The 22,480-nt window shown below is 41.3% G+C and overlaps 1 protein-coding gene across 1 annotated transcript; it reads left to right on the forward strand.

Annotated features, from left to right (window-relative positions):
- On the forward strand, nt 1–22,480 carry LOC130199676 (chemokine-like protein TAFA-1). The gene is made up of 6 exons (XM_056423381.1): nt 1–371; nt 1,622–1,763; nt 19,908–20,048; nt 21,086–21,210; nt 21,383–21,469; nt 21,624–22,480. The coding sequence occupies exons 1-5, from the start codon at nt 318–320 to the stop codon at nt 21,413–21,415; spliced, it is 495 nt and encodes a 164-aa protein (XP_056279356.1). The 5' UTR covers nt 1–317; the 3' UTR covers nt 21,416–21,469; nt 21,624–22,480.

Here is a 22,480-nt window from a genome sequence, read left to right on the forward strand (position 1 = left end):
CTGCCTCTCACTGAAAGGATGCAGACGGTGAATGGAGAGATTCCACTACAGTTAATTAAGGAGCACTCGGCACGTGCCTGTAAATGCGAAGGGGCAAATGAATTCAGTGTCAGCGGGAGCAGCTCTTCAAGGGGATGCAGTGATATTTCAAAGGTGGAATTGAAAGAGCTGTAAATCTATTTCCTGACTCCGGCTTGACGGTCCTTTCTGAATCACTGGACTGTTGCTATCAAAGTGTGGAGCGGGGTTCACTGGAAGTTCCCTCCTCGAGCTAAATTCAGAGTTATTGGATGGGATCAACATGAGCAGCATTATGGATGGATTTATGTCATTCTGTTGAGATATTTTTGACTCTTTGTTGGGCTGCTCAGGTAAGATTTTTTTCCTTTCTCCTCTGGGCAAAAAGAATAAAGCATGCCATTGTCAAGAGATTTAGCTTTTTGTAGAAAAATGGCAAATAATACATTTGCCATGAAAATCTGTTTGTATTTAAATGCAAAATGAGAAATATGCACAATGCATAATTACTGTATGTTACATGGCACAATGTTGAAATAGAGAAACATTTCCCTGGTATTCTATTCCACGATATGACTTACATTTCATTATACAGAGAATTGCAATCTTCTTTCATGGTTTCAAGTCCATAAAAACTTTTAGCAAAAATATGTATTACATCCTTTCTGCTATTCGTAAAATAAGTGCATTCTCCAGGCTCAACTCGGGAGAGCAGAGCACTTTTCAGCCCTTTTCACATTGTCATTGTGCTTTCATCTTTAAAAGTAGCATAGTTCAGATAATTGCAAAATTGCTGAATAAACATTTTAATTATCATGCTGAAATTATATCCTGAAGAATAAAATCTAAATATACAATACGTGTTTCAGAAGCTGATGTGAATTAATGCATTTGAACATATGGCGACTAATCGAATGCTTGTGAATTCGTTGCTGCTGAAACATTTGTTCTGTTCACCTTTGTAGATTTCCTTCACAGTAGTTTTCCTTCTCAGCCTCCCTTCCGCTCAGACCAGGAGCAGCATCGCTGTTCTACTTCTCTTCCCTTTTTTATTTTCTAAACAGCCTGGTGAAACATTACAAGGCTTTTGATTCCTATTACTGCCGTCTCACTGTCACATTATTCTGACAGATACTGAAAAGCCTTGGCAGCCAGCTGCTTGAAAAAAACATTGTATCTTTCTTTCAGTTTGATTTCGGTGTTGAGGCAGGAGCACAGCTCAGGAGTTGAAGGGAGTCAGCCTGTCAGGGGGAATCTCTGCTGCATGGGAAAAACTCCCCAGGGACCACTCCACATTTGCAGCGTTGTGGCTCAGGGACACGACGGGGCAAACTAGGAAGACGAAACAGGGAATAAGTCATACTTATATAATCATGCGAATGATGAATTCCAATGACTAAAAGACTCGACAGAGAAGCGTTAAGGCCAATTATAGACCAGAGTGCTCGTGCAAAATCATGAAATGTATTCATTTGTATTCGCTAATTCATTTTGGATATGAGTGTGTGTGTGTGGGGTGTGTGTGTGTGTACTTGTTGGCGGGGTCATAAGTTGAGAACATGATGTATTTTGCTTTGATTCCACCTCTGCCGGTCCTCTGCAGATGTGTCCTGTCATGTCCTGGCTGCTCTGCCTGTGCCTCTGGGTCAGTGTGACTGTCATTCAGCTTTGTCAGGCCACTTTCTACGACACCATCCAGCAGCATCACGGGACGAGGCCCGGACGGACCACCATCCACATGATTGGTGAGTCCTCTCGCCTGCTGTGGCTCCTACAGATCTCTTAAAAGCATTTCAAATGAGATCTTTTCCTTAAATGTCATCTTCTCAGTTGCTGCCACCGGCCGGTTACTGTTGCATCAATTCAATTCAATTCAGTTTATTTGTATAGCCCAATTTCACAAATTACAAATTTGTCTCGGAGTGCTTTACAATCTGTACACATAGACATCCCTGCCCCAAAACCTCACATCGGACCAGGAAAAACTCCCAAATAACCCTTCAAGGGGAAAAAAAGGGAAGAAACCTTCAGTAGAGCAACAGAGGAGGATCCCTCTCCAGGATGGACAGAACAATAGATGTAATGTGTACAGAAGGACAGATTTTGGACAGACAGGTGTGGTTACTCAGAGATTGATACCACAACACTTGATCTTGTTGTGGGTTTATATTTCCATCTTGACTTTATTACCCTCGTTGATGTATTATCGGTTAAGCTTGGACAAACAAACCAATTATTCAGCGAGCACATTTTACAGATGCTGTTTTTCCATTTGGGTCTGGCCTTGATAGCGTGAGCATTTCTGTACTGAAGATCACAAAGACAGACAAAGAATGCCTTTTGTATTTCCCTTCTTGAGCTATTAAAGTTGATATTCACGCTACACTGCTCCTTCTCAATTTGATCTCTGTGATTGCGGTGCCTGTGAAATTGCACTCAATAGAATAGGGACCGAATCATCGCGGTCAAACTTTTGTTTTCATCTGACGCATGTGTGCCGTGGTTACGGAAAATAATTATGATCTCAGGATTCAACAGAGGAGAGGAAGCCGAATGCTGTCAGAACTTCAAAGGGAGGAGTAGCTGCTTGAGCGTGCAGGTCCTTGGTGTCTGCTATTTCCTCCATGCGCCGGTGCACCTCAAGCATATCAGCAAGGGTTCCTTTCAATACTCTCACGATTGTGAGTCAGAAGACTTTCTGTTCCAACATCGTCATTTCATTACTCACGTATGCACATGTGTATTGGAGGGGAACATTAAAAAAAAGAGATATTCAAATACACACGCAAATAAGATATCTTGTAAAAAAAAGTGGTCCCATGTCAACAAAAGGGAATTCATATTTAAAATGTGCATTCAGGGACATATTTGAAGAAAACGAGTTCAAAGCGAACCGTTTGAATCCTTCAAGACGCCTCTGCCACTAAAAGTGTAAATGCGCTGTCTTTCCGTTTCGCATAGTATGGCTCGTCCTCACTCCTGGATAAATGAGATGCCAGTTTTATGAGAGGAAGATGGGCAGCCTGTCTGGATTGATTCTGACACTGGGACATTTGTTCTGTGCCGTGTGCTTGTTGGATTGGTGGGAGGATTGGGGTTGACGGGTCATGAATTGGTGGCAAAGAGGCCATTGGTTGCAGACCATTGGGCCAATCATTAAAGGCAGCGAAATGCCACAAGTTCACGGAGACTGGTATTACCAGCGGAAATCGAGATTACAGAGGCCAGAGGGATCGGTTTTGTCCTTGCCAATATAAATTTAGATCTATTGGAGGATGTTGTTTCGAAAACTAAGACAATCACGTGGAGCGAATTTGGAAACGGCCAACGTGTGACCTGATGTTCAGACCCTGTCAAACCCTATGATTTCTAAGTTGTAAATACAAACACCTGTCGTGTCAAAAAGGTGTACGAGAAAGGGAGATTACAGATGCATTGTGTTGCTCACTCCAAATGTGCCCTCGGTGATAATTGCTTTTGACAGCATATAAGCAACTGCTCCACTCGTGCACTAAGATATTGACCACCTGCAAATAATGTGTGTCCAGAAGTCCATTAGCCGGATGACCCTTGAGTCGGTGCTTGCGTGTGCTCAGTGATTCGGACAAGGCAGCCGGCTTCCCAGCTCTACTTCCAGATTGCTGCCTGCCATTCTCTTAGATATGCTTTTGGGTGTTCTCTGCCTTCCTGGTACAGATAGTGTTGTTCTCTGCTGTATGATTCACAAAGGTGCTGTATTTATTTTGGTCCAAAGAGCATGAACTGTGCACAAAAGAAGAAAAAAAATTGCGTTTGTTGTGCGTCTGTAAAGTGCCGCGCAGAGATGTTGCTTTAGGGGTCGTGCTTTTTCTCGACCCCCCCCCGCACATGTCCAGCAGAAACCACAGGAGCAGAATTCTCCTTTTATAAAATGTTGACTTGCTGAACAGAAAAATAAAGGCTCACGTGCATCGATTTTTAAACTTAATTCAGCATTTTAAAAAATCTGCTTTGCAGGTTTGTCAAATCACTCAGTCAGGAGTAACATCTGAGCTCTTGTATGATATTTGGTCGGACTGAAATGAACGCTCACTGCAGAGAGAGAGAACAAAGGGGCATTGAGTGTGTGGAGCAGCAGTCTCTTTCCCGCAAGAAATCCTGCCATTGGTGAAGCAGTTCATCATGTGCAGGTGATAACAGAGGCAAAAGGTATCTAGCGGCTGCCTGAGGTGGCCCTGCTCCTTGTTTACTCCTACCAACAGTCGGCTTTGTGGGGTCAACCTTTTCTTAAATAGAAGGTCACCTATCCTCAACACTGTGCGGATAATCTCTCGCCCAGTGGTTGCTGTGAAATGTGTAGCTGTGAGTGAACAAGCATAAGGAGATAAGATATTCAGAGCATGCAGAACAGCGGATAAAAGCAGAAGTAACTCACTTGTAAGTATCCACACTATACTATAATTTATTCAACCATAGGTCATAAATACTTGACTCTGTGTCATCTCCCTTTCACTGTCTTCCACTGGCATCACACTACTGTGTTAGTCCTCTCCGGCCGCTGAGTTACCCCTCCCTCCTCAGTCATGTCTGTCCAATGTGAAGCAACTTTATTATCAGTTTTCTTCTAGAATATGGAGTATTTCTTTCCAGAGCAAAAATGACATTCAATTCTCTTAAGTTTCCCCTTCAGGAGCTTTAATGAGAAGTACAGGATCAAATCTTTTTTTCTCTCACGCCACTGCACTCCAACAAAAGAAACCACTCGCTGGTAATGCTCACAATGAAACAAACATGAAAAATGGATTTTCGGCTGTGACAAACAAAGGTTGTGTCCTCTGTGCACGATTTTAGACACTGAGGATTTAATAGCCTTATATAATGCATCCTGGAGGCACATCATTTTTGACATGCACCTTCCTGCACCCCTTCCATAGACCTCCTCTCAACCATGATCTCACTCGTGTCATTGCTGCTCCACTGCAGTGCCAATGGGAAGTGGCGTGCAGCCTCGGCCCGAGGCTTCTCCACATCTGGATCTCAGCAAACCCACTTTGTCCTGATGTTGTTACACATGCCACTGAGATGCCGAAGGACCCCTGACCAATCTGTGTAACACCAGAAACTTCCTCTATAGCCTTCGAAGTGGGATGTCTTTGCTATATTGGTTGTATAGACAGGAGAGGCGAAGCTGGTATATGTTACCAGAAATAAACTATTCATGTACTTCCTTGGTTAGCCCTGAAAGAAAAATACATATTTAAGTAAATGAATCTAAGGACAATCAGTGGCCTAATTATTACTATATGCTCAAAGCTACAAATAGGTTTAACATATTTCAGTATTTCCCATTTATTTCCTCTTCCAGGCTATGAATTATTCACAAGAGAAAATTCCTGTAAGCTTGTGGATATTTGTTTAAACTGCATGTTTAATTGCATTCTTTCAGCCAATTCTGTGCGGAGGGCTATGGTTTGTGGTCACAACGCTTATATGCAAAATGAATTCCTTAATAAATTAGCCAGCTTTTTCTCTTAAGACGACACCAGCTGACTACGCCAGCTGCTTATTTCCTAGAAACCCTGAACATTAACAAAAAGGGTGTTAACTGGAGACGAAGTTGACAGCTCGATTACACGTCGCAGTGTCGAGGTCACGGTTGATGTTTTTGAAACGAGATGAAAATAACATTGCCTGTAAACTTCGTGGAACATACGATTGGCAATAGAAACTTTCACCCTGACGCACATTCTTTACAATGTGTGCTCCCTGCATATCGTGATATGAAATCTGGGGCATAAAATAAAGACAATGCAGGCAGTGCGATTGTACTGGGGACCTGGGGTGGGTCTACACAGAGAGAGCGGGCTTTCTAACAATGCGTTGAGGGATGAACTGGCTCCAGCAAGTGATTCTGATTCCCACTCCGGAAATATACCTCTGTTGAAAGAAGCAGTCCAATTTAACTACTGAAGAAGATCTGCACTCTACTGAGTGCCGATCTTCAGCTGTGACTTCAACGTTGCTGTCTGATGCAACTGATTAAATACAACTCACATTTGGCTAATACCTTGTCTCAACTGCAGGTACACCTCATGATGTTATGTGGTGTCGTAGCGAGAGAGAGGACCCAAATGCCGACAATTCTTCAAAACAAGGATTTAATTATACTAGAAACAGGTTACAGACAGGACTAGCACGACAACACGAACTACACGGTACGAAGCCTCACTGGGAATGAGGCGAATAGTGTTTAAATACACAGGCAAGGTGAAGGTGATTGGACACTGGGGAACGAGACACAGGTGGACACAATTAGGGCGGGGCTAGCAATCACACAGGTGGAAACAATCAGGACCAGGGCAGACAATCACAGGGAGACAGATGACACAAGGACTTCAAAATAAGACACACAACGAGACTGAAACTCCGGGTCATGACACATGGTGGTGGGTTACAGCAGTGTGTATCCTGGTGGGTTTTGAGAGGTACTCAGCAGTGTGTGTGTACTGGTAGTTCCGTTAGCTATGAGCAATTAGCCAAACATACCACCCTAAACAAGAACAATAGTGTGCAAACTGTTTCCGCCCCACTGCCTCTGCAGACCCAGAGCGGCTGGGGGTTGGCAATGCACTCAGCTGGGTTATCACTAGGCTGGGTTATCACTAGAGTGTGAGTGAGAATGCCAGCAGGCAGTCAATGGCGGTATAAAACAGGCAATAAAAAGGTGTTTTGAGAAAGTGTGGGTCACCGCAGCCACGAGAGGACCGGAGACATTATGTGTTTGGGTAGGCTGTCCTCCCGGACAATTCTTGTGAATGCAATATATGTCAGGAATGCACTGGAGGGAACTTCTTTAGGTTTGGCACAAACGTTCACCTGGACTCGAGGTTGAACCAAATGATTAAAATGTCAAACACGTATCATAAAGGAGAAATTTATTTAAGTAACATCATTTTGAACAGATATAGATGTAAAGTGTAACTTGACAAGTTGGCGGAACCATACAACCGCAAGCCAGTAATTTTAGTGTAGGTGAATAAGACGATAGCAATGAGAACATTCTACATAAACCATGAAAATTAATATAACATAAAAAAACTATAAAGAAAACTGTTAACTAATACATAAAAATAAGATTTTTTTGGGGTGGTATTTTGTCAAATACAATTATGTGATTTTGCTGGGTAATTTGTATGTTGATATTGTCCAATGTTAAGTCTCTATTTGATTATGTGAAGAAAAGATACAACGGTGTGAGTGGTTCATAAGAGAACATGTCACTAGCATGCACTGGGGCCAATCTACCTCACGCCACTGTATAAATACTAAATACTAGAATAATAAAAAGGCTCTGAAGCAATGCTAGCAGCTCGTGAAGCTGCACTTATGTGTGCACGGCTGGGCTTTGAGACAAATGCTAACATCAGCAACAACATCTTCACCATCTTTGTTGCCATATAGAAATTAAACACGACGTACAGCTGAGGCCGCCATTCATTGGCAAGTTCCATCCATTAGCTATGCCCATTTATTCTTGAGAGCAGAATATTTTGGCAATCCATTTAAAGGCTTTAGAGATATTTCAGTCCGGATTAAAGTGGTGGAATGACCAACCGACCAGCCGAGATTGAAGCCTCGCTCCTACCGACAAACAATTATTTCCAACAACTTCAACATTCTGACACAAGAGAATTGTGAGAAACAAAGTTTGGAAAAACAGCGGGGACTTAATGGGTGCATTTAATCTATTATAAACTACAGTATAGGCTTCAAGATCTTTAAACTAAAGCTGAGGGAAGCGATTTTAGGGTTAAAAAATATCAACTTTAAACTAATAAATGAGCACGGCTGGAGCTAACCATTGTTGTACTATAATGTAACTCATAGTTTTGAGTACATGTCCTGCAATTTGTAAGATAAACATTGTGAGTATGGGTTATTATACTAATAAGATTAATTGAGGAAACCAAATATCCTGTTCCAAATAGCTAATGGGGAAAATACTGTTATTGGGTACATTTATGTTCCGGCACTGCTACCATGAGATGCAGCCCCTGGCATAACAAATTAAACAAATCCTGAGTGCACATAAGAAGGTTTGTAGTTAAGAGATGTTTGCTTTTTAAAAACTGCAGAACACAAATTGCCTCAGAACTAAATTATTAGCTCACCTTTTCTAAACCACTTTGCTCTGTTGGGTAGAAAAAGCATAGCGCGCTCTTGGTATATTTCTCAATATTTTAAGACCCCTGTTTTGTTTCGTAGTTAGCAGCAGTTTTCTAAACATGTTGTTGTGACAGCCGACATAGCTAAAGGATACTTGACTCATAAACCCTCAGTCCTGATAAAATCATTCAGCTTACTTTAATCCAGAAATAGTCCAAAACAAAGCTCAACAACACTATTCTTTTGTTGAGAGAAAACAGAAAACTGATTGTGCCTGCAAAGCATTAAGGAACTTTACAAAAAAAATGAATCGTTGGCGTCTTAATAGAGTGTACGTATACATGTATCTCTCCTATTGACACGTGTAATGATGGTGTTGGGTGTAAACTGCCACTATTGTGAATCGTGCTTCTGCATTAGACCAGGGATATACACTACCGTTCAAAAGTTTGGGGTCTTCCATGAAAACTCACTTTTATTTATCAAATTAATTGAAAATTGAATAGAAAATATAGTCAAGACATTGACAAGGTTAGAAATAATGATTAATATTTGAAGTATTCATTTTGTTCTTCAAACTTCAAGCTCAAAGGAAGGCCAGTTGTATAGTTTATATCACCAGAATAACTGTTTTCAGCTGTGCTAACATAATTGCACAAGGGTTTTCTAATCAGATATTAGTCTTCTAAGGCGATTAGCAAACACAATGTACCATTAGAACACTGGAGTGATAGTTGATGGAAATGGGCCTCTATACACCTCTGGAGATATTTCATTAGAAACCAGACATTTCCACCTAGAATAGTCATTTACCACATTAACAATGTAGATTGTGTATTTTTGATTAATGTTATCTTTATTGAAAAAACAGTGCTTTTCTTTGAAAAATAAAGACATTTCTATGTGACCCCAAACTTTTGAACGGTAGTGTATACACTTTTGATAAGGGGTACATATTCATTGTAAGTAATTAACATTTTAGTATTGTGTGAAATAGCTATTATTAGGTCCACGTTGCGCTTCTCTTTTCAGTTATTTCACAACTCTGAGTTTCTTTTCCTCCTTTTTGTAGAAAGGGACCAGACCTGACTAGACAGAGGTTCTGGTCCAGGGACCTTGAGCCCGTTCAGTCATCCATGCGTGATACTTAGTTCATGACCCTAATGCTCAACGTGTCCTCCGTTGCACTATTCTCTAAACACCTGGGGGGCGTACAGACGCATCACCATGTGCAGGAGCAACACATTATTGAGTATTAATGAAAGAACGTCTTTTCATTAAACAACGACAGGAGAACGAACGACACAAATCTGAAGCACTTTATCGCATCGTACTTTCGTCCAATTACAGTCTTGGTTTGAAGTCTCACCCTGAAGCCCACTGATGTACAGGGTAACAGACTGTAGTGAATGCTGCGCACAATCATAGCACTTCCAATTTGTCTTGATAAAAAAAAAATTACAAATCCAACCTCTTTTTCATCTTTTGTTCCCCTGCCAGAGAATCAAAACAAACCCTGACAATGGAAAAGGTCCCATTGTCCCCACACTTGATGGTAATTGCTGATGTTAGTGGTTGCACAAGCCTGTGTGGGTTCATGTGTGAGCACTGCTCCTCTTTAATTCAACATGTTTCCTCTGAAAAAAAATTGACTGCTAAATACTAATGATAGCTTTTGTGTCCCCACTGTTTGTAAATATTATATGAGCGAGCTCAAACCCCCTCGTCTTGTACTGAGGATTGTACAGCCCAGGTAAAAGGCTATTCATTTTGATTTGTTCCCTTTTTCCTTTGTTGAGGATTCTCAAGGTGTGGCGGTCTTCAGGCTCTCCCTGCTCTTTCAAAGATGAACAGGGTTTTTTGTCACTTCACTGTTGGCCATTAGTGGTGAGATTTAAATGTAGTTTTTGAAGATTTGGTGACCCACTTGTGAGACACATTGTTTATTACAATGTAGTGGCAATTGAGTCTGTAAATCAATTACATTGCAATTGACTACTAATATCCTACCCCCCCCCCCCCCCCAATGGGCTCAGTGTGAAGAAAAAATACTTCTTAATTCATCCTCTATATTTGTAGTGGTGAAAAAGAGAGCTTATATCCTCTTCTTTTATTTCCTTCTTGAAATAATTACTTCATGCGGAATGTGAATTATGCTTGGGAGAGCATATGGCATTGCCTTTGTGTTTCCACAAGCCTATTTTAAATGCTTGGCAAGAATATGAAATTCATTATCAGTACTTAGACCTCATTAAACTGAAAAGAGGCATCTCAACTTACTAATTGGTTCCAAGGGGGGAGGATAGTATGAGTATTAAGCAAAGTAATTAATTTTGGCTTTATTTCAGATTTAAGTCTTTTTCTTCTGCTCTAATATCTCCTCAGTATGCCATAAATCATCTGGCATATTTACACTAAAGATCCAATTACCTTTCCTGGAGGGACTGGAGTATGCATGTGTGAATGTCGGGGACAAAAGTGGGAATTATAACTTTCAATATTAACAACACAATGGCAGAATTGACTGTAATATTTCATGTCCTGCCTCTCTAGATGGAATTAAAATATAAAAGAAGCTACATGTCACACTATTTTAAAAAGGACAATATGATCTGATACTGTATGTCGCAAAATGTAATAAAACAGTCAGTAAAATAAACACCTCTAGAATTTACAACATGTTATAAAGGTACTGAAAAGATGACAGCATACAGCAACACATGTTCTATACCTCCCTTAACTGCAGGAAGATGTGATCAAACTGTGAACAACTCTATTGCATCACACCGTCCCCGCCAAATTCCTCCCTTTATCAGCTCGCAGGTGTTGCATAATCATCTATCCCAGCCGACCCTTCGGTCTCCATCGTACGGCACGAAAGGTCATTTAACTTTTGTGTTGTGAATAAATACACGGTGTACATGTTGCAGGCACATTGGCACACTGCGTAAAACGTCTGTCCGGCAATGAGAAGGCCAGCAGTCACATCAAAGGCTTGCAGCTGTTCTCTAAAGGCTCTTTTTTTTGTGCCTTTCTTCCTTCCGAATGTAACTGTTTCATCAGCGCAGGCGATCTAAAAAAAAAAGAAGGAAATATCACTTCTGGACATTTGCCAGTTGAGGGAAAAAGGGCTCGAACGAAGGACGGGAACAGGTTGACATTTAAAAATGAGTGACATCTCACTGAGAGAAAGATGTGTTTTTTATTAACATTCTCATTTTTTTCCTGTTTCTAAAAAGCTCCGATGTGAATGTGGGTTAGAGAGGAGGAGTGTAGCGAAGACAGAGTGCCTTTGTTTGCATGTGTTCAATGGACATGAAAGCCGCTGCGTGATTGCTGCTGTCCAGTGAATCTGGCAAACTCAACAAGCCCCACATCTTCACCATAAAAACCCAAATAACCACGGGCCTTTTTTTTCTTGTCGGAATCAGAATGTCATTTCATGCCCTTGATCGGGACCAGACTCGTGGCGTCCTGGGTCCTGTGTCGAGCGTGACAACGGAGAGAGGGACGAACTTCTGAAGGCTCATATACGCAAATGCGAAAATTCATTCCGCTTACTTCCTTCTGCTCCATGCACTTCCCGTGCATCTTGAAACAACAGCAGCTCTTCTCTGTGTGCAGTCATTTTGCATTTCAATAGCATCGCCCATCTTTGGCCCACTGCACAGGACCAATCTCACGGCCTCCTCGTGTGACACGCTGTCAAAACCGTCAGCCGTATTTCAAGACTTCTCCACTGCTTCTATTTTCACGGCGCGGTGATTCTTTTTGTTTCTGGGAGCAAATGGTCGGTTTTTTTATGCGTTGTGTATTGTTCTGATTCTCTCCAGCGAACACGTGCACTCTCTCCTATAAACAAACACGTGCGGGTACACGCGCACTCATACGTGTAACGACTCCAAAACACACACGCGCATCAAAATTAAACAGCAAATCCAGCTTGTTGAGAAAATAATATCCTTAAGTGTCGACTCTTTTGCTATCCGGAGCTTCCCCCCCTCCCCCCCCCCCCAAACGCTCTAACTTCTCAAACCTGTTTTTGAATTCTCAAAGCTCACTCGGGCGTTTCCCACCGGTTCACGCCAAACACGCGAGTCCTCTGGATTTTCTTCAGCCTCAAAACAAATGTTTCCTCCCAGTTTATCGAGCAATATGCCACTCACTTTTTACCCCGGCGTTTGTCGAGAATAACAACGGTTAAACCGTGAGCTTTCAGATGTTTTCGCGGGAGGAAAAGAGGGGGGAAAACATCGTCACTCAATTTGACACCACACAGTCAGATGTTTGGTACCTCTCACTGTCTTCCATCTGCATTAATTTGACATTCTCTAATCTAGCGCTCCCATTTCCTGTCAGCGACAGGCCTGCTGTAGCCTGCTGGCTTTGGATGTCTGCAGAGAGCATGCCTAGAGAAAGTGGAGCCCATTATGGGTCACCTTGGATGCATTGCCCATTAAAAGGTGACAGGCATGCTGTTCTAAAACACGGACTGCTGTGGTTTGGAAATCAGGACCTGCTGTCACTCGGAAATTACTTTGCAGCCGTCAAAAATAATTACCGCACGTCGTCCGGACCCGGAGTTCGCATGGACTTGCATGTGACATGGACTTGGAGGGAGCTACCGGTATTCAGATGTCATACAGGTTTTTGGTTATAGCGCACATAAATGTGTGAGCACATTCACTACAGGGTGTAGAAATAGTACCGTCGGCTGCCAATCACCGGAATCCAAAGCCAGAGAGAGACAGGTTACCTGCTAAATTGAGTCCCTTAGGCTTTTCATTTGTTTTTTTATATGGGGTGTAACGGTGACACTGCTCTCACAGCCATCCTTTCAGTCGTACGCTAAATCCATATTTCACTTGGGTTATTAGGTCTTACTCAAATGATTAATACACAGAATCCCTGCATGAATTGCACACATAGTTCTTTTTCATGTACACACACACAGTGTCAAACACCTGGAACAGATGGCAGAGAGATATTCAGACGATATACTTGCTATCGGAATCTCCAGAGTCAAGCCACACAGTCCGGGCTCATTACCGAAGACGGCGAGTCATTGCATACTTATTGCATACCGACGTTTCAATTGAGATGGACTAACCATTTTCCTCTGTGCAATGGCTGTTACGTCACATTCGAAGAGCCATTTGCAGGTCCCGCAAGAACTCTGCCCACATTCATTAGGCAGGCACGACCGCAGATCCACAGAAATTCTGAATCGCCGCTACGCGTTCATGCCACGCATGACTTGACAGCATTTGCCTTCATCCTTGCTGTCCATAACTCATCCGATTTTGATGCGGCATTTTATTTGGGGGCTTCTCGGTGACTCATTGTGCCAGAGACCGGCGACTCAACGGCACTCCGCCGCTGAGACGCTGCTGCTGCCGGGTGTTGTCATTCGCGTAGATAATAGCATTATCGTTAAGTGCTCTGACAAATTTCCATGTGGTGGACTTGAACAAAGCAGATCCCTCTGTGGGAAGTTGTGTCGCGTGTCAGAGGGTTTTTCATGTCATCTTACTTTCACCATTCAATTTATTTACGGTCAACACACTGTTGCATATTTTGCAGATATAAAAGGAGTCATGCTGAATAGAATAGAATACCAGAAATTAGAATTGAACACCAAAAAAGGTGTTTTGTATTTTAACGTCATATTTTCTTTGTGTGACATTCGAGTGTGGGTTCAAATATAATCAACATATAACAAGGTAGCATACGTGACAAAATATTTTGGGATTTTTGTAAAGAAAATATTACAATAATAGTTTCTTGGGAGTTTTTCCTGAAATTAGAATTGAAGACCAAAAATATGTTTTATATTTTAATGTCATATTCATTTTTGTTGTGACATTTGAGTTTGGGCTCAAATATAATGAACATATAACAAGGTAGCATAGGTGACAAAATATTTGGGTATTTGGGATTTTTGTATTTGAAGGAGTTTTTCCGGATGCGATGCGAGGTCCTGGACAGGGGTGTTGTGTGTGTACCGATTATAAAGCCCATGAGGCAAATTTGTAATTTGTGATATGGGGCTGTATAAAATAAACTGAATTGAAATTGAATTAATAAGCACACATTCAGCCCATGTTCATTTACAACAATGCAATCAATCGTTTCCTGTGCAACTGTTTTGTCTTTTTCTACCACTGACCAGGCATCAGCGTTGGTAGAGTTGGACGAGAGAGTCTGACAGCTTGCTGTCGAGTCAGATGACGAGAAAATCATTAGACAGGCCCGCTATTGAGGCATGTTATTCATTCTTGACCTTGGAGGCGGCGGTTAACCAAACAATCTCACCACGAGGTTTAGATGTGACGTGTCTTCTTGAACTCAAAGGCTGACTTCCTCATCCACGTTTGCGTTTACAATTCAAATGATTCTCCACGAGTTAAATGAAGATTTTCATTCAATTAATGTCTGTCAAGGCCTTATCTTTCACCGAGTGGGGTAACACAGTGATGACTGAGCACGTGTTGTGTCTGCGGAGAAGTTCCCAAGGAAAGGATTGAGATTACGGCTCATCGCCATAGGTGGCACCAAAGAGGACAAAACAATGTTCAAGATAGTCGCTTTAAATAATATAAGCCATGGATGCAGTTATTAAATCAACTCATCACTACAGGTCAGTCTAGTAGCTGGAGTTTGAGAACTTTTAATCATATCACATTATTTCCATCAGCAGACGGAGTAGGCTCCAGTTGTATAGGACGTGTAGGTGTTCAAATATATGTAAATATATGCATAGTTGCATACACTTCAAAATAATATCTAATAGTTAATTTAATGGTAAAAATATATGAAGGAGAAGCACTCAGCCTGAAGTGAAAGTAAGAATACGAGTTAACCAATGGTGGGGTTTTTTTATCTGCTCTTTCCAAGTTAAAGAATAAATAACTTATCTCAATAACAGATCTGTCTCATGATGTTCTCATCATGAGACAGATCTGTAATACAGATTATAAGATCTGTAATAATACAACAAGCTGTTAGCCTCGCCAGTCGAACTGTACCAACGTTGGTCGTCAAACTAGTTAGGAAAACTCAGTCATAGAGGTTGACGTCAAACCATTGTGAGCCCTTGAAAGCCATATTGCGGACTATATTTGTATTATATTTCCACATGTACATATAAACATTAAAGAAAAAAATTATCATGCAATTGCAGCAAAGTGCTTTCTAATTATATTACTCTTGGCAGAATATTAAGATGGCACTGATGTCGAAGTCAGATTCCAAGACGAAGAACAGGCGAGAGCAGATGAGACACTTGGACCAAACTAAATACAGCAAGTGGAGGAGGATATTTTTTTTCCCGCAGCCAGAACAGAGCAAGAAAATAAATCTCTCTACAGAGGAGAGAGAGAGAGAGAGAGAGAGATCATCAAAAGAAAAACCGGGAACCTATTATCTGAGAAAACCACGACAGAACCTACACTCCCACAGCGCAAAGTTCTGACTCTTTTTCAGCGTTTCAGCCGTGTTGGGCGCAGGTCGTAGGTGGGCACCTCGTTTCCTGACATCCTTCCTGGCTCAGAGTAATAACGAGGCAGGAGCACGGAGCATGGCAACAAAAACAGGGCAGTTCCAGTTGAGGCCCTCTGCTTCGGCGTGACCCCTGACCCCACGGATGACAATTTCAGCGTGACCCTGGTTCCCCCGTCCGTCAAAGATGTCGCCGGAGAGACGACAAAAGCTCACCCGCTCGCACTCTGACGCTGTGTTTTGGGAGGCTGACTTTGTCTCTGATAATGGAGGGAAATGGAAACACAGAAAACAATTATCCCCTTGCATGGCTCCAGCCGTCACCTGATGAGAGCGTTCATCTCCAGCCATGTTATTCTCCGTCTCCCTCTGAAATATTCATAATGCAAAGATGGGGTCTCGGAGCATGCAGCGTGTTGTACGCGCAGGCTGGGTGAACTTGAAAAATACTCATGCGTGTTGCATTGCTTCTGTTTAAAAAACAGGCACAGAGTGCACCTGCCAGCTGGAAATACCACACTGATTTGCATTTTTATTTGATTTTAATGTATTCTTCGGAGGTGATGATTTCCAAATATAGAGTAAGCCGATTTCTTTCTCTGTTTGCTCGCAACAAGCATTGCAAGTTAATTATGTTGCGTAGAGTGTTTTTAATAGATCAAAGAGGAAATCTAGGGCTGTCTTATGCAATTAAGGAGATGCATTAAGAAGAACAAACCCCTGTGGGCTGTTGTTTTCAAATGATGCCCCACTGCTTCCACTGGTACATCACGATGAAAGTTGTGCAGACATGCCCTTTTGTTGAGCACATCAGACAGGAGGCAACATTCTCCCGGACCAGATACAAGATCTGGATATTATTCAGTTAAACTCCACAGACTTGGCAAGAAGCAGGAAAAACACGACCCTCTCCTCATTCTTTCCTCCTCCCGTACGGAAATGGGGCTATCAATGTGGTACCTTAAAACCGCCTTATCCAATCAACACGGTGGTACTAGTTTTGTTTATTATTCCTTGTAATTTAACTGCAGCAGGAGCAGATTTACAACCAGGCACCGCACATATTCTGCTTATTGGAGCTTGAAAAACACACAAATCCCAAATGAAGTGCAATCAAGTTGATGCCGACTTCTCTTAAATGTTTTATGGAAAATAAAAGGACATGATTTTTGTAAATAATGCAATGTGGTATGAGTGGAGCCCACTGATCTACTTCTATCCAGCAGGTTGGTTGAGCCCCACATGAGCTCACATGATGGTTCAGTGATATTCAGAAACTGGCACTCAGCTTCTCGGTCCTCACTGACTTTGAACAACTTCATGAATTAGTTTCCAATTAACACATTTTCTATAAAACGATCTGAAAACTCACTCTCTTCATGACAAAAACAATTAATTTTAGCCCAAAATTAGCAATAAAGCAGTAATTAAAACAGAATATGTCATTTTCAAACTATTTTAGAGGTCAAACTATTAGTAGAGTTGATTAACAGAATATAATGTTGTAATAATTCCTTCCTTGACTCATTGTTCTGGTCCTTGCTTTGAGTTTTGGACTGCTGGTTGAATACAACGAACTCTCTGAATAACGTGCGTCATTCTAATTATTGTTTTACATTTTATAGACAAAACGATTAATTGATTAATTGAGAATAATAATCCACAGTGAAATGAATGGCTGTTGCTTTTAAACAATGTTTAAACTCCTCCTACAAACCATCCATAATTGTTGCTCGCGTAATGATATATAATTTTGCACATGATCGAAATATTTAGGGTTAGGCTGTTCACAATTCACACAGATAAATTATTAGGACTTTAATAAAAACATATATTATTTATTCATAAAACACAGTCACCAATCCACTTAATTTAATTGAACCCCCTTTATTTAGCTTATTGTAATCATACAAAACACTTAATGAATGGTTTAACACATTATAAAAATTGTTTGCAGATATAAGGAAAAGTTGTAACTATTAATATACAACATTTATCAACATTTATAACTTGAGTGAGCACAGGGACGAGTTATATTTCTTGACAGAATACTAATAAGTAAATGTTCTTGCTTGTAAATATTATAAATGATAGGGGCGTTTAAAGTCATTTAGTATTACATAAAATGCAGAAAAGAAAAGATAGCATATGTCTATGCCATACTGTGTTGTCAAGCAGAAATTATCCATTTATATACCAGCTATGAATGCTTCATAGAATAATAAAGGAGGCTACTAGTTACTGATGAATAATAAATGTCTTTATATCCGCTTACAACTATTTGCTGTATGTTTTTAAGTGTGTTTACCATTTCTAAATGCTAATGAGAAAACTAATCAATGTCACCACTTGGCTTTTTTATTAATTTAATCCTGACTGACTGACGACGTTGCATTCCTGCTTCTAACTGCTCGGGCCTCACGAACCCCACAAAGTATTCAAATGGAGTGAAGCGATATATGCAAATCTCGCCATAACATATTTCACAAACCCACAGCTCACTGTCAGACATTACTTGAAATCACTTTGCAGGCAAAATACTGACAACTCCCCCCCCCACACACACCCCCTCTCTGCACTTTTTCTCCCCGCAACCTCCTTGATCTTGTGTCGTGCTGACGGGTGTAATTGTCAGACGGTCCTTCTGCTGCACAGCTCTCATATGTGGAGAGTCTGAGCGCAGTGGGTGGGAGAGGCCAGCGGTCGAGGTGGGTCGAGTCCGCTCGGTCCAGTCCTTGTAGCCTTTGGGGCAAAGTCAGTAGCTCGGTGATAATTGCATGGTTGAGCCAGTGTTCATATTCATGATAACCCTCAAGCAGGCCTCTCCTCCTGCAAATAGATGTGTGTGTGTGTGTGTGTTTTTTTTCCTTCTGCCTGCGCTCACACATCTCTTTATCAATTCAACAAGCTGCAGGGGTCTCGCGCGCTCAGAGTGTGAAGCACAATTATTCTTGTTTACAGCTCACTTGTGTCATGTTTTTCTTTACAGTGGTTTTGTATTAAGCATGAGACACGTGCCATTAAGGTCCCTTAACCCTTCTGTTACCTTTAGGGTCAATTTGACCCCATTCAATGTTTAACGTCGGTGTTCTTTGGGGTCAATTTGACCCCAGGCTGTTTTTCACTGTGTCAAACATATAAGAAATATCAACTTTTTTATATATTTAAAGGGCTATTTAGGTAGTCAACAAACAAACATAAAGTACCTCACACTTAAACTTGGGAAACAATATTAATTCTAATAATTTTCTGGAGGTTTTAATTGCTGGGGTCAAATTGACCCCGAGGGTAAAATATGTTAGTAAATGTAAAGGTAACAGGAGGGTTAAAATACATTGACAAAAGTGTTGTAAAATACCTTTTTTTTTTCAAACGTGGATGGAGGGAGGAAGTATGCAGATGTTTTACTGAAGTAAAAGTAATAGTATTGCAATGTACATTTAGATTTTTTTTTAAAGTCTTTACAGTGTTGGGACATATTGGATGATGTTAGCGCCTATTTAATGAAACCATGACAGACATTTCGATCGAAAATTTCTTTTTGGTGAACAACTCGCATGTGAACCAGGACAAAGGGCCACAGACACGCACTGCTTTTTAATAACAGGTACAGCCAAAAGGCTTGGAGACTAAAGTATTTAATGAAATTATCACTTCAAAATGTGATCCTAGAGGTAAGCAGTGGCTACAGTTGTCGGATTCACTTTATATAGGTCTGCCTTTAAAAATTCAACAAATCATCTTGGTGTTTTTTGACACTAATTTGAAATTAATTTATGATACGTCAAAAGCAAATGACTAAATACGTTTCGTTGTATTGAAACGTAATATTTAGGAGACAGGGCTGAACAATTAATCTGCAAATTAAGTTACTTATTTCAATAATATTTTGGTCTAGAAGATATTAGAAAACGGTCTCGTAAACCAAGATAATGTCTTCATATATCTTGTTTGGTCCCACTTGCCTTCAGCATTAAATGATATGAAACAGAAAAGTAGAAAAACCTTGCAACTGATAAAAAAATGTAAGTAAAAAGCACAATATTTCTTTCTTAAAATATCGTGACAAAGTGCAAGTAGCCTAAAATAGAAATAGAAAAAGTACCTCAAATGAGTATTTGAGTAAAACACTGATGGCGGTCCACACAGTGAGGAGCTCAGATGTTCTCTGAAAGCTCTCCGTGATCACCCTTGAGATGCAGATTCAATGTAGTTCGTGGTCTGCTCTTTTCTTCTCTTATCAGAGGGGGGCACATGTGAAGTGATCGCTGCTCACCGATGCTGTAATAAGAATCGCATTGAGGAGCGGTCTCAGACGGTCAAGTGTTCCTGTCTGCCGGGGAAGGTTGCTGGAACCACCAGAAACAGACCTTCATGCGTCGACGGTGAGTATTTTAGCATATAAAAGAAGAAAAATGCAGAATGGGTCGTACTACGATTCAAATGCGGGCACAAGAACAACACTGCAGGAAAAGGAAAAAGGTTTCCATTATCTTTAATAGAAAAAGTAAAATTCAGGAAAAAAAATGCTTGAAAAAAAATGTTTGTGAAGATACACAGATCTGTTCCAATAACGGCACGAGTCTCCCGTGCGATGCCTCATCCCGGGTGAGACTAACATTCCCGTGGATAATGTCACAACCAAATACTGAGAGCAGAAGGGATCTGCAGGGGTAAGCAGATACCTACATTCAGTTGTCACACTTAACGACTGACTGTAGCGCACCTCGGGGAGGAGTAAAGAAGTGAAGAATAAAGAAAGCAAAGAGATGCCGAGGACAGCGGCTGTTGATTACATAGGCGTCTTGTCGATATGTCAGGATGGCTTTACACCTGCTTTGAAAAAATCCCTTCTGAGAAATGGATTTTGGTGTTGAGGTCTGCCACAACTAAAACTCTCACCTGAAGCTTTTCTACGATTGTTTTAAATCCTTTTTGCAAATATCACTGAAATCTCTGAGTGGTCAGGGGGAATAGGAGGTTGCTGGATGTCAGCTCTGACAGATCCCTTTCCTTCGCCACACATTACAAACCATTTACTGTCTACTTACCCTATATTTAAGGCAATTTTCTCTCCTGACGGCAAGACTGTGGCGTGCATTGAAATCAAATCACAGTCACATCTACCAATCCACTCCATCTGTGAAAAAGTCCCAGTTCAGCCAATCACATTCACTGCATCTCATAAAGAAACTGCGTTGTCATAAGGCAGCGATTTTGCACGGTAACAAGTTGTGCGAAGTGCGTGCACGTGACACACACTGCCACCTTTGACACGACACATTTGATGATTAAGATTTGACCCCCCACACACCCCCTCCTCCCCGCCTAATGGCCATCTGCAAAAAGCGCTGTGTTGCGATATCTGTTAAGGGTGAAAAGGCACCTGCATCACCATCGCTCTTGTCTCCGTTGCCTGTAGCGTCCATAGTAATTGGGAAGTGGTGGTGTGAGATGGAGCCTTGCCTGGAGGGGGAAGAATGCAAGACGCTTCCTGACAACTCGGGCTGGATGTGTTACGCCGGCAACAAGATCAAAACCACAAGGGTAAGATAACCTCTCTTGACCGCAGGAAACATGACGTCGCGGCGGAGCGGCGGGAGAGAGACACTCGCTGTGGCATCAGAAAAGCAGCACAGTCAGAGCGGTTTGAATTGCACTGCAAATTGACCGAACGCGGTCCAACCACTCATTTTCCGACCTTCTTTTCTCTTCTCAGAACACGCAGCCATACACAACATCAACATATTAACACTCTGCAGAACGGACACAGGAGAACGCCTCTGGTGGAAAGGTTAATCTGCAGGTCAGCCTCTTTATTTATACTGGCACCCTGGTATGCTAATTAATTTCTCTCAACAGCCTTAATTGTTAAGCTTCGCGGAGGGCAAGACACACAATTTATGATAATTTATGTGATATTCACAGCATCCTAAATACGTCTTTTCTTCTTGTTTCAGCACTGTCACCGGAGCATTTACCACAAAGACAATGCAACTATTGTTGCTTTGAGAACCGTGAACATTTCTCAGATTAAAGTGTAAAAAAAGATGTAGAATACATAAAGCACATCCTGCTCAAGGCCACTGAAAATATTGACGCTCCGAGATGCCTGCGGGGAACTTCATCATAACCTTGTAATGAGTATATTTTCATCGTTTCTTTCCAACTTTGAGATGAAATGTGAATGTCTGTGCATTTGAATTAGAATCTGGAGAGCATTTAACGTCCCTCCTCAGACATCAGTGGGACGGATGTTCGCTACCGAGCGCCAAAACAAGACCAGAATACATCAAAAGGACACGACATGAGCAAGTACAGTTGTTGACAGCCCTCAGGTTTTTCTTTTTTTACATATATATTGTAAGAGGAAAAATATTGTACAGAAGTGTTTGTCCTATTCTTGTGTACATGAACTTTATTTATGGTGGTGTGGAAAAACAATCATTCGGGTCCCTGAATGCAGTCTCGACTGTCCTCCTCGTTCCCCACAAAACACAACACAGCCAAATTCCGATGAGTTCACGGATGTGATGATAAAACAGATGAAGTTGTGAGGAAGATGTTTTTCAAATACAACTCTGTGTCTTGATACTGTACATTTTACCATTTTGTTTGTATGGTACTTGTATGCCTTTGATCACCTCTTAAATGGCTTTACCAGTCAAACTTGGTATTGTGTCAGCTACCCCCGAAACTGATTGACTCACCAAAAAACGTGATACCAGTAGGTTGTTTTCGCTACTTGAAATGCCTTATTTGTGTTAAATCATTCAAAGAGGATATTGTACATATGAAGTCAATAAAGTCACTGTTC

Source organism: Pseudoliparis swirei, chromosome 9 (genome assembly GCF_029220125.1).
Source record: "Pseudoliparis swirei isolate HS2019 ecotype Mariana Trench chromosome 9, NWPU_hadal_v1, whole genome shotgun sequence".
Lineage (NCBI taxonomy): Eukaryota > Metazoa > Chordata > Actinopteri > Perciformes > Liparidae > Pseudoliparis > Pseudoliparis swirei.